We start from the raw sequence: 15,439 nt of genomic DNA, 5'->3' as shown, positions 1-15,439 counted from the left end.
AAAACGTTTGGTTTGCGCTGGTCTTTGATCAGTTTCACTTTCCTGATATTCTTGCACACTCTCTTTTTCGTTTTTCATAATTCAGGCAGGTTCATTCCCTTTCAATGATAAATCAAAATTTAAAAGCTCCAAGAGGCATAGTAAACTAAGTCAATGTGTTATTTATGTCTTTTTAAAACGTCTCTATCATCAAAGCCTCAGTTACAGCTCTCATTGGTGTATCTACCTGTCAAACGAACAAACGGCATGCCTCACATGTTCAGCTTTTTTTCAGAACCATTTATGGAAATGCGGCTTCTTTCGATAAATTACGCAATGCTTTCACTAACTAATATTCTCTAGTTTTTTTGGGACTTGCAACATACCCAAATCCAGATGTGAAATCGACACTGTTAGTGCCGTCAGAAGAGAAGGTTGGCCCCTTCCAGACGTAACCGTTGTTCATGTTTTTAATGGAAAACGATAAACTAAGCGTCTACACGTTGTGCTTTTAAATCGCTTTTTCCCGTCCATGGGAAAGCGTAACCGGCAATGAATTCGATAAAAAAAAGTATCATCATTGATAAAGTTGGCGTATTCAATCGTATCGTCCACTAAATTGTAGATATAGCCCGACTCATTGCAAAATCCTCCATCCACTCTTCTGAAATGACTATTTGGTTTACAAGGTTGCCCCACCGCTCACCCGTGCATCCTGATCGGCTAGGCCGTGCTTTTCGACTTCTACGATTTTATTGTTTAATGTCCTCACACTAACCCGGAACTGGCAAGGAAATAAGCCCTATTATGTTGCGTCGCCCCTTGCATCAATATAATCGCCTTAAACATTGAACATCGCAAAAATTCAACTGAAAACATGCCATAATGCTTGCATGAAGCCCAAGTGACAGTGAAACAAAAGCAATATCCGCTATGCTAATTTCGTCTTATCTCGCGCGCAGGGCAGATTGAGTCGAACACCGTTCGTGACGCTATCAATCAAAAACGGACACGTGTGAACAAGCCCTGAGTTTAACTGAAAGCCAATTCTAGTAATCGTTGGGTGCATTTTTTCGGAACACATCGAAAAAACTGAAAGCAGGATGAAAACTTGATCGAAACTCTGCGTATACGAATTTCACCGATTTTTCTTAACATTAAAGTGATGGACTAAGTAATACTCAAATGACGAAACGAAAAACCACCAAACGCCACTTAACCAATGATGTTTTTAATTTTCTCCATGCAATTCCCCTATACATTAGCTAAGGTGCTGACAGAGAAAACTTTTTTTACGATCATGAGCCGTTTGTTATTTAGTGATCACTTTCTTTATTATAGTCATCTTCTCCTGAAATTAGATGTTAGTCACTCTTACGGGTTTAAGCGATAAACGAGTGGCAAACAGAAGCGCGACAGCTGATAAGTAAATATATATTTATTTACAGTTGACATTATACATTTGCAGTATAATTTATCTAATCACTTTATTGATCATAGATATTATAATGTTCAAAGGAACGCCTGGTGCTCAAACGCGTTGCGCATGATAAATTTTTTCCATCAAACTACTAAGCCTAAATAACTCATTTTTATTATCTTAATTTATGCATATCCACTTATTGCCTGGGAGGGTTAGGAGGATTTTTGGTTGCGTCACGATAACAATTTACCCCCTTACGGCTCTTAAGGCAATTATTTGTACTACTCCCCGGATGCATGTTGGACCTGTTTCATCTCTAACTCGTCATCTTCTTTCACCTTGTCGTCTTCCTCGATAGGTGGCAGTTCTATGAAACTAATATTGTAAAAAGAAAAAACAGTAAGCGTCGAGTTCTTTCACAAAGTCGAAATGTTACCCTCCTGTCACAGCGCCCATGTGAGTTTGCGTTTGGAAAGGGACAGAAAGTTTGAGCGTGTTTTTAAAACCGTCCACGAGCTAAGATAACGTCAAGTATAAACGGAACAGTTATGGCTAACGCCATTATCTAATTACGTTTTGTTTGTGTGGTAAATGAACGTTTGAGTGAACTCACAGAAAGCATCCGTTTGAGGGCGTTCTCAGATACAAATTGGGATGATCACGTGGTTTTCAGGAGTAACGGAGGTGAAATCAGTCGTCTCTACTAAAGTTTCAAGGAGTAGCTATAGGAAACTGACTGCTAACTAGGAGGAATTATCAGAATACTCAGGTAAACTTTAGTGTGGCACAACCAAGATCCTTCGACCCCCCTACCCCTTCTTCTCCCTCATTCCCCCTCCTACCTCCCGGGGGATAGATGTAGACTGGACCCTGAGTTAAGTTGAACCGTGAACTTAGAAGGACCACGTGGCATTACGTAGCGTTGAGATAGTCAGCAACCACACTTACCTCACGAGAACAAAGGGAATAAGGACCAACACTGCACACAAAAGGAAGACCAGCCCTTGAAACGAAAGAGAAAGCGTTGCCTGGTAAACTGTGTTGAAGAGCACGGCGCCTATTAGCTGCATCAATGCAATGACCATCTCATAAGCAGAAAACATAGCACCTGGAACATGAACAGAACAGGAAAAAACTGGTAAGTATCGAAAAACTTGGTCATTAGACTTTGCGTATCGAGGCAATTCTGGCTAAGGGCCATTCGAACAGAATGATCACATGCCCATACATCTGCGATAGATTATGCATGCATATTTCATTGGAGCATTACCAAAGAGATAATGTAAATAATTAACTGCGAAAACGGAATGTCTGAGGTTCAAATCCTGCATGAAAAGCCTCAGGTTTTGACTCTGCCTAATACTCCTGGTAAAGGTTTAAATATATTTTGATTTCTTAATTGTTGGCTGTACCTTGCTCTTCATCTGACACTATTCTCGACATTGCTCCCACCAAAACTGGATCAGCTACTCCGTAGAAGACACCGACCACGACCGCTGGAAGTAACAAAGAGAAGCAGTCTTTTTAGTACTTAGAGGGAGGGTCAGAGGGGGGAATATTTGGTTTTGATACAATAAAATTAACCCGGAACCCCCATAAGGCTTTGTAGTATTCTAGGGATCTCCTGTCGTTGGCAATAAATTTTCTATAGTCCCCCTTTAAACTCTGTCAGGGACGACTGCTCCCCCTCCATTTCCCCTGAAACCACATGACGCCCCCAAAAGATTCTCCCAAGACTGGTTCCTTATTTACCGATGGTGTAAGGATGTCGGGCCTCGGTCGTGAGACGGGAGGTCCAGGGTAGATCATCTGATCCTCCTCTTCCTTCTCGTTACTTTAATACTTACCAACAAACACCATCCAAGTGCGATCGGAGAACGCCAACATAACCAAAGCCAGAATCACGGAAACCAAACTAATGCGGACGACACTCAATTCTTTCAAGCAGCGTCCGAAGCAGTGAATGCCAACCACGCTTCCAATACCATGAACGAACCCTTCAAATGCAAAATAATACCCAACCAGGTGTGGGCCCCAACAAAGAGGACTTCTCAGAATAAACAACCCTTTTACGCCAGCAATGCCCAAGGTCGATAAGAAAATCACGCCTTCGCAAACCATCAGCAAGAGAAAATTATTTCGTCCAGCCTTTCTCTGCTTTCGGAAGACATTGATAAAACATTTTATATTATCAATGTTGAAAAATCCAACCATTTTTTCGTTGCTGTTTCCTCGGGGAATTTCCCGCACGCAGAATAGAGCCCAAACTCCAGAGAGAACGTAGCAAGCCAACATGAACCAAGCAGAAGGAATGAATCCCACATTTTGAATCCAAAGACCGCTGGTCAGTTGACTGATGACTCCAGCGAGGAATACGTGCATGTACATCACCGCTGGAACGTTAGGAAAGAAAAACGAAACAATTATCTTGCACAACGTAATGACACATTGAGCTCACCTGGTAAGTAGTTCTCGGTTGTTAATAAGCGTATGTCCGCTTTGAGTTCTCCTGTGCTCCATTAAATAATCCTTTCATTTGATTTGCAATTGAAATTCCTTTGGTTTGGTTTTTACGTTACACAATCTAAAACCTCTCTAACGATATGTCAACGGTCAATTTCTCATTATACTCACCAATTCGAAAAGCTCTTTCTTCTTTGCTGGAAACGTCAGCTATGTATGCCGTTGCTCCGACGAACAAAACTGTCGCAAATCCCGACAAGCCGTTCAAAGCCGCGCCCACAATCAAAACGTACACTGACCAGTCAAAATACATTACCAACAGGGTAATGACCATCTCCAGACACGCCCCCAATATGGCAACAAGTAAGGCAGGTTTTCTTCTGCCGCCATTATCAGTCCACGGTCCCCAGAGCGGCGCCACAACAAGGGAGAGCAGGGTTAGGACAAGATTGTAAGTCATGCCAAGCTGGGAAGCCAGAGTTTGCACCTGAAATGAAACAAGGGATGAGGAGCCTTTGTTTTACGAGACTGGTGGCACACATTCATATATCGGAAAGTATCTGGTTTCTTCAGCGTCAAAAGACATTGAACAAGGCCGCTCCATCTCAGTGGAATGCTAATCCAAGCCACTTAGCCAATCTTTAAGAGGAATTAGAGAATAAGGTGAGAATCAGCATGACACAGTGATGCCAAAAACCGAGATGAATTAAAAGAAAAATGAATTCCTGGGAGAGTAATTTTCGAGAAAGACGGAACTAATCATACTTAACGTACTGCCTTAGATAGACTCAGTTACTAAATCATAAAACAGCGAGAAAATCAGTTCTATTAGGTCATACTAGTCATACTACAACGACAACACGTCACTACATCGAAGGACAGTATCCATGACAACAACAACGTGAATAAATGAGTGACCTCATTTTCCAGTTCCCCTAATGTTGAATTTTGCTCCAGGCCTTCTCCTCCGCAGCCGCTTCCGTCATCGCTTTGGCTGAGGTTCTTGTACGGAAATCCTTTCTCATCACTGATTCGCTCGTACACGTAAATTGTCAGGACTGGCAGGTTCATAAGAAACCCGTAGAAGTAGAAAAATATTACGAGTTCCACCGTAAAATATTTCTTTAGAAACTGGATGACAATGGTTGAGAACATCTGATAGAGAGAATCAGAAGAGGAATTGAAAGCTCCACCAATAGTGTTTTCACGTGTGTGACCGCAACCTGTTGGTCGCAAAACAGGTCTAAAAGCCCATACAGTAGTGTAAAGGACTCATGTGGTGGGAAAACTTTTGACTTTGGCAGGATGAAGTCTTATTCCTTTTAAGGGGATCGAGGCTCTGAACTGAGAAACAAACTGGGAAATTCATTTCTGTGTTCACTTGTATTGCTGCCTATAATGTTTACACTTTTTATCGGTTGAAAACCCTTTCTCTATCGAAACACATGTAAGCAAACATCCTTCCGAAAACAACAGTTACGTCCTTGACTTTGTCATTGACCCTCGCTCGTGTGACAAACGAAAAACAATTTTTAGTTAATCCTAAAGATCGAGCTTGACATACGAATCACGAATTACGAATCTCTTGGAACACTCTGGTTTTTTCTTTGTGTTACGCTTGTGAAAAAATGAACAAAAATTTTCCTAATATACTCCACTTAAATCGCCAGTTATCAGGAGCACTGCATATTACAACTCCTAAACTGGTACGTATGATTCAGATTATTGTTGTTACTTCTAGTGACGGCACCTAAGGTCCTACAGGCACGCGTCTGGGCATATGGCTGCGACATTACTTAAGTACAAGCGTGTCTTTGAGTGGAAAATTTTCGCCACTTGCAAAGGTTCTAACGTCCAATAAGTTTATCTCGACATTTTTCCGTTCAACTTGATTTTTCCACGAGGAAAAGAATTTTGAATTTGTTAAGAGCAACAACAACTATACAAAAACCTAACATTTCCAATAACAGGTCACAAAAATAAACTCCATCTAGATTAAAGGATTAATTTGATATGAATTATTTCATATAAACTTCACTCCATCTAGATTCTTTGTCAATAATTTGGCTTGCTTAAATTCTAAGCACTGGGGGAACTGAAATCAGTTGCATTTATTGTTCCCTTTGGGTGATTAAGTGTTTAATTTTGCCTGTGTGACCCCGGTTAAAAAATGACTCTGTTTGACATCTCAACAAGCCATTCTAATCCAGCGTGACATGTATATGGTATTTGTAGCATACAGAATTAGCTTGTTTTGCTGTAAACCATCTATATAGCTATCACCTGAGCAGCATCTCATCGCTTTTACAGTGCAAAACAAAATATTGAAGATGCATTGAAAGTGAATGGCAAACATCTCGGAAACGCTGATCTTTGTCTTACTCGATCTGGCTCAGTGAATATCTCTCCGGTCATATCAGATATCCAGCGTCGCGCTTTGCACCGTTTGTTCACGAAAAGGAAAATTGGCTAAAAAATAGCAAGTGGGTTACCTTGCCCGAGCACAACTGAATAATGAAGTTTTTCCTGTCAACTGCAGCCGCTGCACTCCACTCAGTGACGGACACTCACTCGCGGGTTATGACGCACAGTGCCAGCTTCGTGACGTCAAGAATCATTACTGAGACCCCTCCCTCTCCTAGTGAGGAAGAATGTTAAACCGTTGTCCTTTGGAAGACTTCAAGCAGTCCGACACCTAACTTAGCTGTTTCCGAACGATGGTTTTTTAATTAAGCTCGCTAAATTTTACGCTCCTTCTTTAGATTAACAATTGAGAGTGGATTTACTAGTCTCCTTCGCAGTCGATGTTGGCCTGGTCACCCAACAAACCCTTCCTCCTTAGGCGAGATATGCGTTGCGTGACAAGAAGGGAAAAATGCTAGGAAGTTGAACTAAGTTTATTTTATGCCTTTGCTTTTACGAACATGTGGTCAAGCAATGGCACAAACAAAGAAAAGACAGCAACAACAGTTGAAGTCAGTCTTCCCACGTAAATGTACGATGCTCAACCTCAATCAGAATATCAAATCAGGGCTTGACAATCCAAAAAAAAAAAGGGTTTGCATTTTGTTAAATTATGCCTGCCTCCTCTTAAGCAGTCAATTTTCTATAGTTTCCCCCCTTAAACTCTGTCGGTGACGACTGCCCCCCCCCCTGTTCTCCCTGCCCCCTCCCCCCCCTCCGGTCATAAATTTTGACTGGTCCCAAGGCCAAGTAATTTTTCGCCATTTGTTTACACGAGCGATCGAAAAAAATCTTAGTTCACATCGCGTGAGAATTGGCCCTGTGCGAAGTTGATCACCAGATATTAAAGGCTCCTTATAATGGTTGTTCTTGTGGCCCTCAGCCCAAAGTGATTTGCCGTCGCGGAATTTTTTTCGCATAATGATTACGAGGGCAGGAGTAGACAACCCCTCGAAGTCATGCATCGTGAATCAGAAAATAGAGCTATATTTTTATTACTTAAAAAGGATAAAAAGCTGACAAAATTTTTTTTTCACAAAATGTAAATAACAAGGACTTTGTCCTATAAAGCTGTCGATTTGAAATGCCTCGATCTTCATCGCCTGGAAGGGGGAGGAGAGAGGGGGTTGAAGTTCTTTTTTTTGGGGGGGGAAGGTTTTCAGGGGGATCTAGGAGGTGATCAGCAGTCGCAAACAGAATATAAAGAGCGAATGTGAAAAATGGACTGCTAATAAAATGCAAATGAGGGGCGAGGGGAGTTGTCAAATGAATATTACAGAAACTTACGGGAGGAACAGGTAAATTTTATCTTGACGAAACCAAAATCCTTCGCCTTCCTCTCCCTCCCCTCCGTAAGGCGCGAAGTAATGACCAGTCCCTTGGAGAATGTGTTCGTCTTCTTCTGATATTTACATTGCATAAAAAGTTTACTTGGCTAAGTGTGCCGTGTCCAATAAACGCTGAGTACAATGCTTTTGTGTCTGTGCCGTGCGTGCGTATCATTCTAACTAGAAGGCTTTGTCAATAAATGCTTCTTAAAACTATTCTTCGAACGTGTTACGTCGCCCAAATTATTCCCCGCTACAAGATTCAGTTGTTTGTCCTCATACTATGTCTTAAGGGCCTTAATTCCTGAATCACATCAGCTTATGGCTGCCATATCCTAACCTACTTATCGAAAAAAATATTAATATAGCGATAAAAAACCTGAAAATTGTTATCGATGATGCCACCGAAGCTCTATCGAATGTTATAAGCCCCTGGATTTTATTACACAATGTAAAACCTACAAAGCATGATCTATTTCGTGTCATCGTTCTGTTAACTGTCTGTCTGTCAGTCTGTCTGTCTGTCCGCCTGCCCGTCTGTCGATGTGTTAGCCTAGCTTGCGTTTTTTTTGGCTTCCTATAAATGTCCTATCGATATTCCTAATCATCTGTTGGCTTCATTAGCTCTATCTCATCAGGGTCAATCGCGACGGCTTCCCTCGACGTACCATTTTCATGTTTGGTTTCTTGGTTTTCGTCTTTTTCCTTTTCCTTGAGCAATTTCTCGTCCTGTTTATTGCGATTTTCGTCATCATCCTTCAGTTCCAATTCTTCTCCTTTTTCCTGATGCTCTCCGGTCGGTGGCACCTGTACGCAGCTGAAAAACAAGTCGGTAAACAATGAATTTTTTTCTTTAATAACGAGGCACATGCATTGATTCACTGGTTAATACGATGGATTCCGGATTAAGTGGTTTGGTTTCTGCCCGAGCCCACAACAAGGAACTCACGGGAAAACATGACAAATATTATGTAGGGTAAAATGACAAAAACCCTTGTTCACTTCATACTGAGGAAACTAGTCATGTTCGAGCGATATGAGCCAATCGGTTCATGCGCAAGAGTTAAGCTGCACAGTTCTGATAAAGAATGAATGGATGATAACATGCCCGGACAATTGCTGATAGCTTTTTAAAAGATTTTTGAGACATTGGATTCTATCTTTTTTCGTAACCTCAAATGACTTATCATCTACTGTACTATTCACTAGCTTCAAATTACTAAACGAAATCTCTTGCGACTAGGAAGAAACGTTTACCTACCTGAAGACACAGAAAGGAATTAACTTTATGGCGGCGCATAGAAGGAACACGAAACCTCCGAATGTGAGGTGGAGAGTGCGTTCGTATACGCTGTTGAAGAACATCATGCCCAGGTTTAGGGAGAAGATATTAATGATGCCAATGGTACAAAACAAGGAAGCTATGACAAAGAAATAAGCTGTAAGGTTTTAGATGTTTTATCAGGTAAAAATGGATTGATCAGTGAAAAGTGGATTCACAAGGAACGGTTGACCAAATCTCTGGTCTTAAACTAAGTTTCGTTGACATTTTTGCTTGCAGTTGTTTGACTTTCTGAGCACTATTGTAAACTAAATTCTACTTTGTCTTTCCATTCGTCTTTCTTTCCTGTTAATTGGTCTATTGTTTGTCTATTCCTGTCTGTCACTCTGCCTGTCCGTCTGTCTGTCTTTCTGTCTGTCTTTCTGTCTTTCTTTCCTTTTTCGCCTGTCTGTCTATCTCTCCGTTCGTCTGTCTGTCTATCTGTCTTTCTGTCCGTCTATCCGCTTGTCCGACTCTCCTTCCGTCTCTCAGTCTATCTGTCTGACTGTATGTCTGTCTATCTATCAGCTGTCTCACTGTCCACCTTTTAATCTGTCTATCTGTCTGTTTGTCTGTCTACCTGTCCATCTGTCTGTTTATCTATCTGTCTGTTTGTCCTTCTGTCTGTCTATCTATCTGTCTCTCTGTATGTTTGTCTGTCTATCTATCCATCTGTCTGTCTATCCATCTGTCTGTCTAACTGTCTATCCGTTTGTCCGTCTGTCCATATTTATCTCTTTCTGTGGTTGATCACATCGCTCTGGTTTTTGTCATTATCGCACTAGCAGTGAACCCTGGCTGGTTCGTCTCTCTTAAAGTTGTCTTTGTTGATTTACAGCCGTACATACCTTGCTCATCATCACCAACTATCCGTGACAAAATACTCGTAATAATGGGGTAGGCAGATGCTTTAAAACAGCCCAGTATTGGTGCTGAAAGGAAAGAGGAGTTTAATAACTTCAAATACCTATTCGTAGTGATGGTGTGACACTTACTCTGGAGAAGGCCAGTAATGTGTCTTTCGTTTCAACTCTGATAGAAAGAGAGAGAATTTGAAACAGGAAAGGAACAGCGTCACTAGACGCCCTCTCCCTGGCAGCAATAGGCCTCATGGTTACTATAAACGTCAGTACATCCAATTCTCATTCCAAACCTTGCTTAGGATTGGTGAATTTTAACAAGAAAGTATTCATAAAGCATTGGGATCGGTAGAAAATGCCCGTGAAAAAAGGTAACATTCAAGGAATATGTGACGCAAACCTGCTTGAGGACAACCGTTTCACTCTCAATATCTCATTAGTAATTATCCTTACTGTTTGCCATAAAATACTTATGATGTCAATTTGGAGAATTTGGTATTGGATCAACCTGTAGTTCCCTGATTGAGTTTTCCTCTTTGTTCTCATCACTTGTGTACTTGTGTGTATTAATATTGTAAGGAGAAATTCTTTCTCAGTCACTCATGGGAATTAAAGGGTTGATTTTTAGCAAAGGACGTAATCCCCACGTATATTAAAGAGCCATTGAGCTTTGAAGAGCGACAATTTTCGACGAACTCTCAGCTTTTTCCAGGTATAACCTATCGAAAAGTTCACGAGCCCCTCCGGAGCTCATCTCAGTTTCAGCGGCATGAAATGACCAGGAGTATGCTTATTATCTCTAGCTAAGATGCGTATTCATCGCAAGACTACTACCCAGAAATTCGCACCATTTATCCCTCGGTGGAAAGAGACACTGCGAGGGCAAAGTGCTTTTCCCAGGAATAGAACACAGTGACCTGCCAGGCCTTGGACCCAGATATTCCGATCCAGAGCCCAACGCGCTGATTTTCCTCTTTCACTCATTATACTCACCAGCAAAAACCAACCAGGTGCGAGTTGCGAACGCTAGGAACACCATCTCAACAATCTGACTGACAACTGATATCCCACATGTAGTTAACTCGCTGAAAAACTTTCCGAGCAACTTGACACCAACGGCTCCTCCCAATCCATCGAAGAACATTCTACATGCCAAAAAGTACCCAACGAGTTTAGGACCAAAACAGAGGGGGCTTCTCATGACAAAAAGATTAGTTACACCTTCAAGGCCCATTGTCGTTAGGGTGAGAATGGCTACAACGAAAACGAGTAGAAGCAAACTTTTCCTTCCGACTTCCCTTTGTTTTCTAAATATGTTAACAAGAACCTTTAAGCTCTTGATATCGAAAAAATTGTGTTTCTCGTGGGTGGCTTTCTCGTGGCTTTCCGGAACTAGGAAGATAACCCAGAGGCCACATATTAAATAACATCCCAGGCTGAACCACGTTGGCACGATAAAGCCGAATCTATGGATCCAAAAACCACTGGTTAACTGGCTCACGACACCTATCATGAAGATAAGCATCTGCATGATGGCTGCAAAATAAGAGCACATGTTAAATATACCATAGAATGTATTGTAGCTCTAAAGAGTGCATGCGACTACAATCCAAACCAAACTTAACTCGTATGATTGTATTTTGCTTTGGATTTAAGTTTATAAATAGGTAACCATATGAAGCTGTTTACTATCAGTTATGGTAAATGTTATAATGATCTATTCACCAGTCAACAACTCTAAGGAACCCTTCTGTTTAATTTGACGTCATATTTTCCCCGGGATCTGCGGGGATCTGCATACTACGCATAATACAACCCTTCGACATATGAGGAGTTTGCCATGCTAGATGCGCTTCAGGTCGTTTATAAAAAATAAATGTGCTACGCCCCCCTCAACCGCCAAGTATCACTCATGTACATTTTCCTTACCAAGCCGAAAAGCAACTTCGTTCTTTTCAGTGGTATCAGCAATATACGCCATTACTGCTAAGGAGAGGGTCGGTAGAAAACCAGAGAGTCCAGCAAGCGCCGAGCCGATAAACATCACGTACAGCGGCCATTCAAAGTACATGACCATGAGCATGACCACATTGCCAAGAAATGCACCAATGGCAGGAGCGAGGAGCGCGGGTTTTCTCCGCCGTGATTTGTCAGTCCAGGGACCCCAAAATGGTGCCACGATGAGCGCAGGAATGGTCGAGAAGAATGTGTTTCCTGTGATGATTTTAGTTGCCAAACTTTGTACCTGAGGAATGGAAGTTTTAAAAGAGAATCAAATGTTGATTTGGGACGCTCCATTTTTACATTATTTGTAATGGTCTAGACTATCCCATTATGACAGGGGGATATTATCCTCCCATAATGCTATTTGGTATTCTCATGATCACACCCTATAATTGGCAGTCAGTCTTTTGACATCTTACCTCTTTCTCTATATCCCCCAAAGTATTGTTTGCACCAGCGAAGTGTACTTGACATCCTAGGCCCTCTTTTTGTAACAGCAACTGTTCGTAGGGGAAACCCTTTAACTTGCTGATGACGCTGTACACATACTGTCCTAAAATCGGGAAGCTCATCATCAGACCATACGCGTAGAAAAATATCACGGGCTCAACTGTGAGGTAGCGTCTCCATGTTGGAAGCTTTTTTCGTAACATCTTGACAATAAGTCAATCTCCTCAAGAAGACATAATTCACTAGATAAATCATGTGTTGATAAAATAGTGCTGTGACATATATATATATGGTCACGAGTTATAGTTTGTCCTAGTACCTCAAGCACCTTGGTCGGAATCTTAAGAATCTTTGCGGTGCCCTCCTGAAAACATTTCTGAGCGTGCTATTTTTCAGGAAACCACCCCAATCGTTAAACATAATTATCCTATTTGTTTGAAGTGGGGTATTTCGTCGAAGTCACACACCAAGCTTTGCCTCCTAAAGGTTAAAATCATGTTCCGCCTTCTCAGAGAATTGTGTCAATACCGAGCTCATACTGTGAGCTATCAGCAACCAAAACAAGCTGCAATTACGTCGATAGAGCTTATACTAGATCGTTAGCATCGTCCTCTGAATCGTAAGAAAAACAAAGCCATTCAATCCTCACGGAACCTTTCAGTGGAAATTCACTTTGTGAACACTTTTGACTGCCGTCTACTTAAGACAGAGCCTGGCTCCTGGGTATTTAGACGCTACGATCGCCGTTGAAATCGCATTGAAAAAATCGCCATGGTGCTTCAGCCACACAACAGAATGTTAATGCTTTTTTTATTATTACCGATCCACGCAAATTAAATACTTCGACAGTGAATGACAAAATTACAATATTTTCAACTATACAATTGAGATTTAGCCCACTGTACGGTGATATACGATCCATTAAGTTGGCCAATCACAGAACAAGTACTAACTAGAGATACGATAAACTGCAGTTTACCCTAAACTCGACATTACTATTAAAATTCTATGGTAATTAGGTACGTGTCAGTCAATGGATATAATGAGCATGAACTGGTGCGTGATGTATGGCAGGAACATGTTCAGGCAGGACTCTGAGAGATTATGCAGGACAGCGTTGCTAGCAACTCCACGATTGCGATCCACGCAAATTAAATACTTTGATAGTGAATGATAAAAATTACAATATTTTCAACTATGCAATTGAAATTTAGCCCACCGTACGGTGATATACGATCCGTTAAGTTGGCCAATCACAGAACAAGTACTAACTAGAGATACGATAAACTGCAGTTTACCCTAAACTCGACATTACTATTAAAATTCTATGGCAATTAGGTACGTGTCAGTCAATGGATATAATGAGCATGAAGTGGTGCATGATGTATGGCAGGAACATGTTCAGGCAAGACTCTGAGAGATTATGCAAGACAGCGTTGCTAGCATCTCATAGAGTGACAGAACACTAAGCAGTTAGGTCTGGAAATGTTTCAAAAACCTCAATTGTTACAAAATCTTTAACAATCATGGATTTCGTGGGTCATGACTTATTAAAAAATGAAATTTGTATACAAAAGTAATTATAAACATTTGAATATAACGTCATTTGAATCATGAGCATTTTCTCCCGAGTTCAAAAGAAAGAGCTCTCTAACAGCCCTCTTTGCGATTGAAACATTTGCAGATCGCTTACACCCTGTATATGCCAAACCTAAAAGTCTCGTAATCACAAAAAACGGCAAAAAGAAAATTGATTTGCAGTCGCTCTGTTTTACTGTGACCGAGATTTTGCACGTATCACTAACATTGGGGTCATTGTAGGTGGTGATATAGGTTACCGTAATTCCAAAACTTCAGGGTAAAGCAGCAAATGTTCTCAGAACTGAATGGGGGATGCTGCAGTAGATATCTTTCCGATCATTCTGACTTACCTGATAATTTCGTTAGAAACTTACTTCTTGCTGGATTAAATCAAATTGTTTTCCTGTTAAGGATTTATCGCTAGGTCAATAAGATTTGTTTTTATTATGCATTGTTACGTCATGTATTCCCACAAATTATTTCTCTGATCCATTGTTGTCAGATTGTCACCTTAGGTCTGTATTTAAATCAATTTGCATTTAAGGATGTTCATTCAACAGACAGACCTGAGATATTGATTGATGGATTCACACCAGGATTATTTATCTTTATGTCTGCTTCTATTTTATTTACCCTTCATATGCATATTCTCCATTCTGTTCTCTATACATTACCAAAGGTGCTAATAGGGACAATTGGTTTAACAATCAAGAACCTCTTTAACTGGCGATCATTTCCTTTCTTCTCGTAACCCGTAATGCTTGATTCGGGGATGATTTTGTAAGAAGAAATAAGAGGTTACTCTTGGGGGTTAAATGGTTAACGTGCGTCAACGAAAATGCTGATCTTCAGTCAGCATTCACGGCAGAAAGAGAGGAAAGTTTCTTGTCCTTTCCTCTGCTGTAAAAAAAAAATAATGATACCAAATTTCCATTGAACTTGATCTCATTTCCCTATTCCCCTTACTAAACAACGACGTGATAAGTTGATTTATTGAAATTCAATAATTACTTCATCAATCCCAACAAAGAGCTCTCATCGTGATCGTAGCCATCTTTGAATGATGATATTCACGGTTTGTATGAATTTTCAACCCAGTTTCAAATACATCTCGAAATGCTTTTGTTATACCGTCGATATTTATTGAATTCAAGCATGCTTTCTGTTCAATGCATGTTATTTTCTGGTGACCGCAATTTTGTCGGTCAGCCGTCTCCCACAACACTTTTTACGATGAAGATAAATCCGGAGAAAAGTGATTTTAAATCGTCGCGCCGAAGCCAGACGAGTTCTCCGTGCAAAGCGAAAAAATCTTCTCGAAAATAGAAATTTCAGATTGTAATTTGAAAAAAATAAATCGACCGATTATCTTTGAAATACAAGTTAGTACATTTTAATCAAATAACTTGATTTTGCACGGAGAAAAAAATGAAGAAACAAACAAAAACAAAATAAGCAAGCAAAAAAATTAAAATTTTGAGCTACTTTTGAGTTTCTGATTGTTATATACGAAGCAGGCCATGGCTTTCCCTAATCACGTAGCTTGAGGCAAAAAAATATTATTTTG

The 15,439-nt window shown here is 40.7% G+C and overlaps 2 protein-coding genes across 4 annotated transcripts; both read right to left on the bottom strand.

Moving 5' to 3' along the window:
- Window positions 1-1,190: 1,190 nt before the first annotated feature.
- Window positions 1,191-6,478, bottom strand: LOC149051033 (proton-coupled folate transporter-like). Of its 2 annotated transcripts, XM_089196657.1 has the most exons (7): window positions 6,358-6,478; window positions 4,784-5,020; window positions 4,037-4,352; window positions 3,250-3,795; window positions 2,815-2,898; window positions 2,351-2,510; window positions 1,191-1,777 (listed from the first exon to the last, which is right to left on the bottom strand). In XM_089196657.1, the coding sequence occupies exons 2-7, from the start codon at window positions 5,018-5,020 to the stop codon at window positions 1,684-1,686; spliced, it is 1,437 nt and encodes a 478-aa protein (XP_089052783.1). In that variant the 5' UTR covers window positions 6,358-6,478; the 3' UTR covers window positions 1,191-1,683. The 2 variants fall into 2 exon arrangements, with proteins under 2 accessions (XP_089052783.1, XP_089052784.1); XM_089196658.1 differs by lacking the exon at window positions 4,784-5,020 and having other exon boundaries at window positions 6,358-6,447.
- An 829-nt stretch (window positions 6,479-7,307) lies between these two features.
- LOC113686392 (proton-coupled folate transporter) lies at window positions 7,308-14,332 on the bottom strand. Of its 2 annotated transcripts, none has more exons than XM_027204010.2 (7): window positions 14,223-14,332; window positions 12,261-12,511; window positions 11,767-12,082; window positions 10,831-11,373; window positions 9,826-9,909; window positions 8,918-9,077; window positions 7,308-8,473 (listed from the first exon to the last, which is right to left on the bottom strand). In XM_027204010.2, the coding sequence occupies exons 2-7, from the start codon at window positions 12,492-12,494 to the stop codon at window positions 8,257-8,259; spliced, it is 1,554 nt and encodes a 517-aa protein (XP_027059811.2). In that variant the 5' UTR covers window positions 12,495-12,511; window positions 14,223-14,332; the 3' UTR covers window positions 7,308-8,256. The 2 variants fall into 2 exon arrangements, with proteins under 2 accessions (XP_027059811.2, XP_089052782.1); XM_089196656.1 differs by having other exon boundaries at window positions 12,261-12,514; window positions 14,223-14,322.
- Window positions 14,333-15,439: the final 1,107 nt, after the last annotated feature.

The sequence above is a fragment of the Pocillopora damicornis genome, chromosome 2 (assembly GCF_964200805.1).
Source record: "Pocillopora damicornis chromosome 2, jaPocDami1.2, whole genome shotgun sequence".
Classification (NCBI taxonomy): Eukaryota; Metazoa; Cnidaria; class Anthozoa; order Scleractinia; family Pocilloporidae; genus Pocillopora; species Pocillopora damicornis.
The sequence above is the reverse complement of the archived record's forward strand: the minus strand, read 5'-3'. Positions and strand labels throughout refer to the sequence as shown.

What these genes read in the sequence shown, in the direction of transcription:
- LOC149051033 (XM_089196657.1), bottom strand. Translation starts at nt 5,020, where the DNA reads ATGTTCTCAACCATTGTCATCCAGTTTCTAAAGAAATATTTTACGGTG. An exon ending in AGAAAGAGCTTTTCGAATTG is followed by an intron (nt 3,796 to 4,036) that starts GTGAGTATAATG and finishes CTAACGTTCCAG; the next exon opens with CGGTGATGTACATGCACGTA. An exon ending in ATTCCCTTTGTTCTCGTGAG is followed by an intron (nt 1,778 to 2,350) that starts GTAAGTGTGGTT and finishes TTACAATATTAG; the next exon opens with TTTCATAGAACTGCCACCTA.
- LOC113686392 (XM_027204010.2), bottom strand. Translation starts at nt 12,494, where the DNA reads ATGTTACGAAAAAAGCTTCCAACATGGAGACGCTACCTCACAGTTGAG. An exon ending in CACCTGGTTGGTTTTTGCTG is followed by an intron (nt 9,910 to 10,830) that starts GTGAGTATAATG and finishes CTTTCCTTTCAG; the next exon opens with CACCAATACTGGGCTGTTTT. An exon ending in ATTCCTTTCTGTGTCTTCAG is followed by an intron (nt 8,474 to 8,917) that starts GTAGGTAAACGT and finishes CTTGTTTTTCAG; the next exon opens with CTGCGTACAGGTGCCACCGA.